At 44.0% G+C, this 11200-nt stretch overlaps 2 protein-coding genes across 2 annotated transcripts; both read left to right on the top strand.

The window, feature by feature from the left end:
- The first annotated feature begins 786 nt into the window (after positions 1-786).
- Positions 787-2460, top strand: rnf7 (ring finger protein 7). Its single transcript, XM_056283870.1, has 3 exons — positions 787-1063; positions 1193-1240; positions 1970-2460. Exons 1-3 carry the CDS (start codon positions 898-900, stop codon positions 2086-2088), a joined length of 333 nt encoding a protein of 110 aa, XP_056139845.1. The 5' UTR covers positions 787-897; the 3' UTR covers positions 2089-2460.
- A 2674-nt stretch (positions 2461-5134) lies between these two features.
- On the top strand, positions 5135-9350 carry grk7b (G protein-coupled receptor kinase 7b). Its single transcript, XM_056282890.1, has 4 exons — positions 5135-5734; positions 5978-6415; positions 7987-8258; positions 9017-9350. Exons 1-4 carry the CDS (start codon positions 5135-5137, stop codon positions 9348-9350), a joined length of 1644 nt encoding a protein of 547 aa, XP_056138865.1.
- The last annotated feature ends 1850 nt before the right edge of the window (positions 9351-11200 follow it).

The following is an 11200-nucleotide window of genomic DNA, read 5'->3' as shown; positions in this document are numbered from 1 at the left end:
CATACCATTATTCTAAAGCTGCTCCACCCCTTGTAAAAACCAAGCTTCAGGACATCTCCTCTTGGTATGCGTTGAGGCCAGCTTTGCTATGAGTCCAGAAGTTTGAGCTAGATCTTATAAGGACTTGTTTTATGGCTCATGAGGGCCCATACTGCTGCACTTGAACTGACCATCCATTTTTACTTTGATCCTGGGGTAGTTTTCATTGGAGCCACTGCTCTTGAGCAGAAGAAGAAGAAGAAGAAGAAGAAGAAGAAGAAGAAGAAGAAGAAGAAGAAGAAGAAGAAGAAGAAGAAGAAACACCTCTTATTTAATTGTTCTCATTAACAGCCAATGTGATGAAGGCTGTAGACGTGTAATGGCAATATAATTGAGTGTATGCACACTTTAGCGCCAACATAGCAGAATCAAACAGGAGTTTGAGTCTAACTGGTCCAAGTCTAACTGGGGGGGCTGGGTTTCAATTCACAAACAAGTTTTTTTCTTACAATCCCAACCGATACAGCCTACATTGAGCTATTCCGCTTGTCACGTGACTCTCCGTTTGCGTGGCTACGATCCACCCAGCAACCAGAGAAGATGAGCAAAAGATAAATCTTTGGACAATTTGTTCTGCAAGTGTTTTGTCACTATATTTGCGGTGTAACACTTTTATGTGATTTTGCGATATTAGTGCAACTGACGACGCCCCCCCCCCCATAAAGTATCTTGAACTACATCGATAGCTGATAGAAGTTGTGGACCTCGAATCTTAGAAAACAGCGCCCCCTACTTTAAAGGTCACGCGTTAAAGGCAAGTAGCGCGCAGCGAGCCCGCGTCACGGCTAGCATCGCCTGACGGGTTGGCCCGTTCGGTTTGGCTGCGGCTCAGGCTGTCCCATTTACCTTGGAGCAGAGATGGATGAGGGTGACGAGCCGGGTCTAGTTCACCCTCACAACACGTCGACGGGGTCTAAAACGGGCGGCGACAAGATGTTCTCCCTCAAGAAGTGGAACGCCGTGGCTATGTGGAGCTGGGACGTTGAGTGTGATACGTGTGCCATTTGCAGGGTTCAGGTGATGGGTAAGTCGGACTGGCGTGTAGCCGTTAGCTCGCTAGGAAGGCTAATGCTAAGCTTGCTAGTGCCAAGCTAGCCAAGCTGAAATCTCGCCATTAGCTTCGGCGCCGTGTCACATGTCCCGTGTTTTACAGATGCTTGCCTCCGATGCCAGGCTGAGAACAAGCAGGAAGACTGTGTCGGTAAGACCCTGTCGATTGATTAATGAAGGAATGAATAATGGCGCTGCTTTTAATTGGTAGGCCAGTCGGTATGAGGCTTGCTAATCGGCTAACGCGAGTCTCCCTGCTGGACAAGCTGTCTTGGCAAGGAGCATTAAGGGACCGGTTGAGTCTCCTACCTTCACTATTACCAGCAACTGGAGTGTCATTGTGGTTTCTACTGATTGACAAACGTGGTACTTGGCGTTAGGTGGTTGATTTAGTACTAAAACCCGCTTTATTATCCGTAACGGTGGCTGTTGTTGTGCAGCCGCTGGCCCCGAGGCGGTGGTTTATCTGTACATTGACTGCATGATGCATCTCCTCTCTTTGATTTGGGCCGATAGGTTTTAGATCAGAGATCCTTAAACATTTCAACTCTTTTATACGTTTAAAATGGAAAAAAACTTGCAAAAGAATATGCCTTGTAGAAATATTTATTTATTTATTTATTTGGTTGGGTTACCACAGCTCGCTTGTTTCTTCAGTTGCTACATTAATTCCTCCCGACCCAATGTTTGATCACCTTGAGGCACAAAACGTGAGGCAAACAGAGATTAACCTTGACTCTTGACAAGTTCATCTGAAAATACAGCTGCGCCATTATTATGCCTAAGCGAGGTCTCGGTATTGTGAGGTTAAATTGGCCAGCAATGTGCTCACCTCTTAATCATATCTCTCTCCCTCCCTCTCTCTCTCTCTCTCTTTCAGTGGTATGGGGGGAGTGCAACCACTCTTTTCACAACTGCTGCATGTCCCTTTGGGTGAAACAGAACAATCGCTGTCCCCTATGCCAACAGGACTGGGTTGTTCAGAGAATTGGCAAATAAGCTTCACTGCAAAGCCATCTCACTCCGTCATCGCCTGTCTGTATACGTGGAAGACTGGAACACTGGATTCACCCGTTCAGAGCCATTGATGAATACAGTTTTACCCCTATGTACAAGTGAATGCTGGCATACCTCTGATGTCACGGAAGGACAGTGGACTAAATTCAGAGGATGGAAGACTTTATGTTCACCACTGGTCAGTCTAGCCTGGATGGATGGAGAGTCATGAAGAGGAAGGGCCCTGTTGCAGTGCTTATTTTATTTTAACTCTTTGTTGTTTTTTGGTGGTGTTTAAAACGTCTTGAAAAGATGTTTCTTTAAAAAAAATAAAGAAAAATTGTGTAGAATTAAGAATATGAATATTTTGTCCATTAACTACTTGCCTGAAAAGAACTAGGGAAGCTTTTAGTCTTTGTCTTTCCTTTGAACTAGTTCCTGTCATTCCTAGAGCAACCTATTGAGTTTTGCCCCTTAAGTCTCGTAACTGCCTCTTGACTTTAGCTCTCACCCACATATGTGCAGTCTGCCCCTCTCAGTCAGATGAAACACCCGATGTTAAGAGTTCTAGAAAAATCCCACTAAAGGGACTCGGTTCTTCTGCTTAAAGACACCAAGCATGGGTGGTAGTTTGATGATGTGGTTTTAAATGTAGTTTCTAACCTCCGGACTGACCTGCCCCTCAAAACGCAGGCCTTGGCCAGGAATCATACCTGGATTAACAGCTTGAAAGGCAGCTATGCTAAATCCCCATACATCCAGTGCTGGGTGTACATACTTGTACAAACTTTGCTTCCCCTCAGGTGCAGTCTTCTCTTTGAATCTTGATTTCACAAATAGTTTGGTTTTAAAGATCAGCATGATTCATTTAGTTGGAAAAAAAGCAAACTCAAAAGCAGTGAAAAAGTCTAAAAATTTAATAGATTCACAACGTTGCAAGCTATGTGAATGGAAATGTCATCTCTAATTAAGGAATATGTCAATATAAATAAACTTCCAACAAATATTAAGTAGGTTATCCTACCTGCTAATAGTACTGACCGCACAACAACAGACAAGCATGCGTTAAATCCAAGACTAGACAATTAGACTGCAAATGTTCATTAAAAAAAAACAAGAATACATAAATACCAAAATAAAACTGCAAAGGTACAGGAAGTATGGAGGAAGATGGGAAAATAAATGGCAAGTATTGAACAGAACATATCAGTATTGTATGTCAGGAGCCTAAAAATTAAGAATTGTACCATAGACGTATTATGCAGTGCATAAACTGCATGCAGTGAGCTGTTTAAAGGAGGAAATGAACTTGTCAACAATGGAAATGTCATAGTTTCAAAAGTGTTCATGTCAGCTTCATGAGATGGCAAGAGAACGAGAGAGGAAAGGGGTCCATGAGTTTTCGTTCCATCTTCAAAGTTGTGGCATTGTTCCCAGGTCTTGCTTTGCAGGCCATTTTTCAAGGTTGCATGGGGGGTAAAAACCATTTCTCTCCCTTCTTGTTCCATCCAACCAGGCTCAGGTCACAAAATGGAGTGCTACTGTCTGCAGAAGGAAGCACACCGCTCCAGTGATGGCACTGGCCGCCCTCTCTGTGTTGCTCTAAGAGAAAGATGAAGAAATGGCGTCAATAAAAAGGACAGCATTTTCATATGCATGTTAGTATCTGGTAGATTTAGAGAGAGGGGGAGAGAGAAAGAGATTTCAGTCATGTCATCTGTTCCCAGTTAGGGGAACAATGAGTGATTTGAATGTGTCGGATAAGGGTGCATGTTAGATACTTAATAGGCATATACATGTTAGTAATAAGGGAGTTGAACGTTTCTTCTGGACCCTGCAGAGCAAGCAAATCAGAAGCATTCGCCCTGCCTTTCAGTTTACGATACATTACAACTTCATTGTCAGTTTACACTGAAATTCATTTTGCATGCTTAGGCAGTTCCGCTCAACAGGAGATTTGCACACAGATTAAACACATGGTTATGCATATGACACTTATAGACCTACAAAACACATCAGACAGTCATGACAATCAAACATATCACATATCCTCTGGATTTAGATCTTGGCAGCACACTGATTTTGGTTTAGCAACAGGATAGACTGATGTATAAAAGAGTTCTTCAGCCTGTTGTGTCGTTAACCACAGAAGCTTCCTTGACTGAAGAATTTAGAGTGATGTTTCAATCTGGTACAGCAGCTGAAATCTGAAAAGCTGTCCTCTTGTGTAATTATGAGCAGTTAGCAGCCCATACTGCTAGTCTAAGTTGCTGGACTTAATGTTACTTTTAATTTGGTTTCTTTTAGTCTGAGAAGTCTTACTTTTTAACACAAGATCTGAACGGTGACATGGGGCCGCAGGTATTCCAGTGTATTTTGTCCTCGACTTCAAAAAAGACATATTAATGATAATTCTCCGTAACTATTTATAGCAATGGTTTACTGTGTACAGTGATGCCAAGGTGGTTTTAAAGTGATGTTGTAATGCGTCAAACTATTTCTTTAACCGCAATTGGGGTTAATGACTTCTCATTCAACTGACCATGTTCGGTTAAATTAAGGTATTCGTTCCCCTTTATAGTGCACAATGAGAAACCTTCAGCGTGCTATGCGCTGACTTGATATTTTGAACTGGACATTGCCCTGAGAATGACTTTTTGACCACATGTGGTAAAGGCAGGCTCTAATCAAACGTAACAGGTTAAGGCCATTGCCTGCTATTTCACTGTGTCATGCTGGCAGCCGTTGACTTCTTCTAAAGATAGATAAGCCTCTTAGGTTCAAACCACATAAGCTGCTCTCTTCAAGTAAGCTCAGAAAGACACTTACCAAAGAACTGATCCTTGAAGGCAGAAGTAGTAAATTTTATTTCTGATTCTCAAAGAGGGGTGGCAGGAGAGGTGGAGGCTGTTAAGGACAGTGAACCGGGTGCTTGAGATCCTCGGTGTGCATGGGAACGGAGAAGAGTGGACCAAAGGGGTTTAGTTTCTCCGGGACAGCTACCTGCACACACAGGTGAAGTGTATGGACGACCTAGGAGACATCCAGCATGTATGACATCGAGGGGCTTGACAACCTCGTGGTCAACACAGTGTACTTAAAGGCTCAGGCTATAGACCACAACAAGCTAAGAAAACACAGACTCGGTCTGACATTGCCCATACCAGTCAAGTTACATGCACTGAAGGCAGCAATAGAGAAAGACTACGAGTCCCTCTGCGAGCGACAACCTATTGGAAGGAAATTGTTTCGGCAGTTTCTCCTAGCCTCCAATCCCCAGTATGTGGCAGCTGCTGAGTTTCTGGAGGAGCTGAACCACTGTGGCCCGGTGGAGACTGAAGCCAGGAGCAGGGCACAGCAGATCATCCTCAACAAGTTTTGTCACGCTGAGTCCGATAGCTTTCTGTCCTACCTTACTGGGGATGCAGCTGAAAGATGCAAAGCTGCAACAAACAGGGACTTTGAGGAAGTGATGATGGGCAGAGTGAGAGAAGCTACCAGGGACTTCTTGAAAGGAAAACCTTTCTCCGAGTACCTGAGGAGCCCCTTCTTCGATAGGTTCTTGCAGTGGAAGGAGTACGAGAAGCAAAAGATCACTGACAATTACTTTGATGAATTTAGGATGTTGGGGAAAGGTGGATTCGGTGCGGTAAGTGTCAGACATTCAAACATCTGACTTATCATCCAATAATAAAACATAATCAAAATCTGTATCCGAGATAATTGATTTTTTTTCTAAATGCTCTGATTTCATATTAATGTTAGCCAGTTAGAGACATTATGATGAACGCTAGAAACATTGAGGACTGCATTGCAGTGATAACAGCTGTATAGCCAATAAACCAATCTGTGATGAAATAAAAAGCGGTGTTGGATTGTCCTGCCCCTCCAGGTCTGTGCAGTTCAAGTGAAGCACACAGGTCAGATGTATGCTTGCAAAAAGCTGGACAAGAAAAACCTGAAGAAGGCAGGCGGTGAGAAGATGGCCCTTGTAGAGAAGCGGATCCTTGAGAAGGTTAACAGCCGCTTTATCGTCAACCTGGCGTATGCTTATGAAAACAACACCCACCTATGCCTAGTAATGAACCTCATGAATGGAGGGGACCTGAAGTTTCACATCTATGAACTTGGGAAGAGAGGTATCCGGATGGATCGTGTCATTTACTATACTGCCCAGATTGCCACCGGAATCCTCCACTTGCACTCCATGGACATAGTGTACCGAGATATGAAGCCAGAGAATGTGCTGCTAAACAGCCAAGGCCAGTGCCGGCTGTCAGATTTTGGACTAGCTGTGGAGCTGCCTGGAGACAAAACAACCTGCCAGAAGGTTAGTGTGGTGGCCCAGTCCAAGCTTAGTCTGATTATTTGGTGCCAGGCGTTTGTATGGCAATGCAGTGCTGTGATAGGCAGCATTTGTATACAAAGTGATTTGCGAGGAAAGAGACACGCATGCTGTCTTGTTGTATTTATGCACTGGCCATCACAGCCGCTGATAGGCTTAATGGATAAAAGCCCGCTAAATGGCACTTATTGATATATTTTTACATTGTAACTTGACAGACGCCTTCGGCATTGTTGTCAACACTGTTACACTCTGATATCACTTTTGGGGGAAAAAATCCAAGGGGACCAATAGTTTTGTACTTAGACAGTCCCAAGTGTACCATCTATTTTACAACCCTGATTTTATATATACTATGTTCACCCAACATTTCAAGTAGCTTACCAGAAATATCTTGATCTTGAAACTTGTCTTTTGACAGACAGCGTGAGAGGTCGTAACCCTGAGTGACTCAAATGAATCTTATCAAAAGACACCGGCCCTGTCCACAGTAGGAGCCTGCAGAAGCTGCAGAGGCTATGCAGTGCATGGCGAGGCAACCAAGGCCTGAGTTAGCATTAACTGGTTAATCTGTGCAGACATGACTTTAACCTGTCTTCTCCGGGATGGGGAGAGGAGTCTGGAGCGTTACAGTGGGTTCAAATGGTTCTTAGCGAGAAAATTAATTTCCTTTTTACGTTTTCCTGACTCCTTGAGATTTCATAAACTTTGTCGTATACCTTGTTTCGGTCCCTCTATTATTATTTGAATTTATATTCGGACGAGAAGCACCTTTTGAACCTGGCTTCTAACTCACTCACTCACAAACTGAAATGAAAGGCTTTTGCACGTCAGGTCCAAATTTTTCACCCCAAATTTTCACACAGACATGACTTCACATTTTGTCCAATAAGTTTACACTGCAATTCCCCTTTCTTCTTTTTTTACTCCGCCAATAGGCTCCCAAAGATTTTGTAGAGTTGATGGACCACAATGACGGATATAAAAAAGTGCAAAAAATTCTGACATAGTGTGCAAAGGCCTTTAGTCTCACGTTTAGCTGTATTATCTGTGTAAATTCGAGGGGTGTGGTCATTGCAACTCCTCCAAAAATGTTTGTGAGTGCATCTAAAAAAATACATGCTGTTGTGTAAGACACTGAAGAGTTTGTTTTTTTTCTATAATCCTCATTGGCAAGAAATCTGGCAAAATGTCATTTTTCTGCAACCCCACCAATATTTTCTCTTAAGCCTTTCCCCTTGTATTCTAGCACTTGGTATTGCTCATGTGGTTTTATTCAAAGTAGGATTTCACAGAAACACCATCGATAGGGACGCAAGTGAGAAATGCCCCCTCGACTTTAACCTGCTCAAATAAACCATATAAAAGTGCAGTCAGCACTAGGACTACTTCCGATAGCAAACTTAAAGGAAAACGATCCCATATCGTTCTGTTTACAACAAAGTAACTCAACAGTTGTGCTTTGCATCTCTGACACTATGTGTGTGCTTGTTCCCACAGAAAACGTCTTGTCTCTTGTCTCTTGTCTCTGTCTCTTGTCTCTTGTCTGCTTTCAGGCTGGAACAAATGGCTACATGGCTCCTGAGCTTTTGAGACAGGACAATTACCGTATGTCAGTGGACTGGTGGGCTCTGGGCTGCAGTATCTATGAGATGGTGGCGGCCCGATTGCCTTTCAGAGACTACAAGGAGAAGGTTCACAAGCACGAGGTGGTTCGGCGCACCCTGGAGGACGAGTGCAAGTTTGACCACAAAATCTTTGACGGCCCCACGAAGAATATCATCAGCCTCTTCTTAAAGAAGAGGGTGGAGCAGCGCCTCGGGTGCTGGTAGGTACAGAGGGCACACATGTTCTCACACTGTAGTCCATCAGATCAAGTCAGGGGGGCTTGGTGTTGGTCTCGTGACAAGGCGGTTGGTAAGCTGAGAGCATGAGATTCCCAAAATCATTAATTAAAGGACACAATTGAGAAAATGTCTTACCCTGCGGGCCTTATGAAAACATGCTATTAGCTTCGGTACTTTAGGACCCATGAGAAACAAGCCTGTGAATTATTTTAAGCATCAACTTAGTCTAAAAATCACTGACCCTAAGGTTTATAAGGCTGAACTGGAGCTGTAAAGTAGTTGTTTAAAACCTGGGAAATAATAGGGCTTCGGAGGAGCTGAAGCACAAAACTCTTGCCAGCTTTGCGGGGTGCTGAATTTCAGGGCACAAAAACCAAGTTTCATGACAATGCAGCCTATCTGAATTCATATCGTACTCATAATCCACAGGGGTAACTACAATATGGATATTTAAAAAGTAATTCCATGGTCAAATTTATCATTTAACAGGCCTCAGTGCTACTTTTTATAGCCAGTGAAATAATCTTTACCACTACGTTTTATTGTTTCTCCTCCATGCCTTGAATATGTAAGTTTCCAGTCAACCCAAAACCATTCCTCAGGGAACTGAAGATCCTATACTGGGGCCTTGTTAAAACACAATGCCAAAGCACAGGGGGGGGGGGTATGTCAAGTACATTTCGCAATCTTACATCAGTGACAAAAACAAACTGAATCCACTGTCTCTCTTCCACATTAGTTCTGATGACCCACGGAGTCACAGGTTTTTCGGGAACATCAACATCTCTCGTCTCGAGGCAGGGCTGGTTGACGCCCCCTGGGTGCCCAGGTCTGACGTGGTCTACGCCAGGGATGCAGACGAGTTTAGGGATTTCTCCGAGACCAACAGTGTCAATCTCGATTCCAAGGATGAAAAGTTCTTTAAGGAGTTCAGCACAGGGGCAGTCTCCATCCCTTGGCAGAGGGAAATGATTGACAGCGGACTGTTTGATGAACTAAACAGCACCAGCAGAATTGTTGTTGCTCAAGACTATGAGGCTGTGGGGACATCCATGTCATGTGTCATCCTGTAGAAGAGCTGTGAAAGACGCACGTCCATCCATCCATCCATCCATCCATTACCCAAACCGCTTATCCTGCTCTCAGGGTCGCGGGGATGCTGCAGCCTATCCCAGCAGTCCTTGGCCAGCAGGCGGGGAGACACCCTGGACAGGCCGCCAAGGCCATCACAGGGCCGACACACACTTTCACACCTAGGGACACAGGTACATAGACCAACAAAAAAAAAAAGACTGATAGAGGAATCCATCTTGAATACTTGAACAGCACAAGCAGCCTTCCATTTAATCCATTTTACGAGAACAGAGTGCCTGGCAAACTAAACGGTACCTCAGCTCACATAGCCTTAATGTATGAAAACAATGCCTTGCCTTTTCTACCTCAGGTTGACGCGTTTGTTTCTTAAGCAAGCATCATCTTGACAATGACTTCATGGCTCCAAACAATAAACCTTAACACTGTGACGGAAGATTCAGATCTTGTGATGCCGCAGGCCCAAAACAATTACAAGCCACTTCGCTTAATGATGAAACAACATCATTATTTTATAGTTTTGTTTTGGTTTTGGTTTTTTACTATTATTATTACGAGCCAACGGACATACATACTGGCATTATACTACAATGGCTGCTTTCCACGTTGTCCCTACATTCCTGGTGAGACGGCATGCACCAGCGTATTCATAGTTTCCATTACATCACTCAGCCGTTCTGGTAGGCCTAAGTGTTTACATGTGTCGGTAAACAAGCTACATCGGAGCTGTCAGTGGTGAAATGACAGCCAAAATATCTGTCTGAACGTGCCTCTCTGGTAGGAAATGACTGCACTGTCCCACAGGTGTCACTGAGCGCGCGAGGGGACATTCCTCCTGTTTTAGAACAGGAAGCGCCAACCAACCTCACGGCAGATGGATGTAAACTTTTTCACTGACAAACCCCAACCGCTAGGTGCCGCTAGATTTCCACTAAGTGCATTCAACCGCCCACTAAACTGTCCATGTACAGTAGTTTGGCTTTTGTGCTCCGATATTCACGAGCGGCGAGTGATTTGGACGGATTTAACAAGGGGGATGGGAGGGGGGGGGAAATTGTTGTCTCAGCTTAAATTTTTCCTCTTAAACATAGGTTTACAAGAGGACTGCAGTGTACTTCTTGGGGCTAACAAGGGCAATACCGTCCCCCGTGGTCCCCCTGAATTTGCCCTGATATTTTATAAGCAATAGGCAAATTAAATAACCTGAGCAGTCAAACAACATGACTTGTTGTTTGGAAATGCATCCATTTGGGCTGTGTCGACGGTTAGCAACCAGACCTGGGGGGGGGGGGGGGGCAACTTTCCTCCTGCTCCATGACAAAGCCTTTAGTTGGCAGGGCCTCCATTGTGTTGTTTGACTTAAACTGGGGAATTACAATTAAAGCAGTTATTTGGGACGGACGGCCCAGCAGAGTGACGCTGTATCCGTTCATCACAGACACCCCTTTAATAATAATGATAATAAATCAAACTTATATAGCACTTTTCTAACACTCAAAGTCACTTTACAGTAAACGGTGGTGAAACAAGATAACTGATGCTGGCTCTTCTCAGGAGCAAGGAAGCCAAAGAAATATCTCTTCTTTCACTCTTTGTTTGTTTTGTTTTTTAATGCTGTCTGCTCGCTTCTCCTTCCTGGCTAATCCCAGGGCCATGTGAGTTGGGAGTTCTTGCCCATATTTTATATCGGATGACCGCATTTCGATTCTCTCATAGTTCAAATGTTTGCAATGTTGCAGCCGTGTTATACAGTGTTGCAGCCATGTTAAACAGTGTTGCGGCCGTGTTATACAGTGTTGCAGCCATGTTAAACAGTGTTGCGGCCGTGTTA

This window comes from Lampris incognitus, chromosome 7 (assembly GCF_029633865.1).
Source record: "Lampris incognitus isolate fLamInc1 chromosome 7, fLamInc1.hap2, whole genome shotgun sequence".
Taxonomy (NCBI): Eukaryota; Metazoa; Chordata; class Actinopteri; order Lampriformes; family Lampridae; genus Lampris; species Lampris incognitus.
Note: the sequence above shows the minus strand (reverse complement) of the source record. Positions and strands in the feature narration are given on the sequence as shown.

Excerpts from the sequence above, each read along its gene's own strand:
- rnf7 (XM_056283870.1), top strand. The coding sequence starts at position 898 with ATGGATGAGGGTGACGAGCCGGGTCTAGTTCACCCTCACAACACGTCG. Across the intron at positions 1,064-1,192 it reads TTGCAGGGTTCAGGTGATGG|ATGCTTGCCTCCGATGCCAG; the intron begins GTAAGTCGGACT and ends CGTGTTTTACAG. Across the intron at positions 1,241-1,969 it reads CAAGCAGGAAGACTGTGTCG|TGGTATGGGGGGAGTGCAAC; the intron begins GTAAGACCCTGT and ends TCTCTCTTTCAG.
- grk7b (XM_056282890.1), top strand. The coding sequence starts at position 5,135 with ATGTATGACATCGAGGGGCTTGACAACCTCGTGGTCAACACAGTGTAC. Across the intron at positions 5,735-5,977 it reads GGAAAGGTGGATTCGGTGCG|GTCTGTGCAGTTCAAGTGAA; the intron begins GTAAGTGTCAGA and ends CTGCCCCTCCAG. Across the intron at positions 8,259-9,016 it reads GAGCAGCGCCTCGGGTGCTG|TTCTGATGACCCACGGAGTC; the intron begins GTAGGTACAGAG and ends CTTCCACATTAG.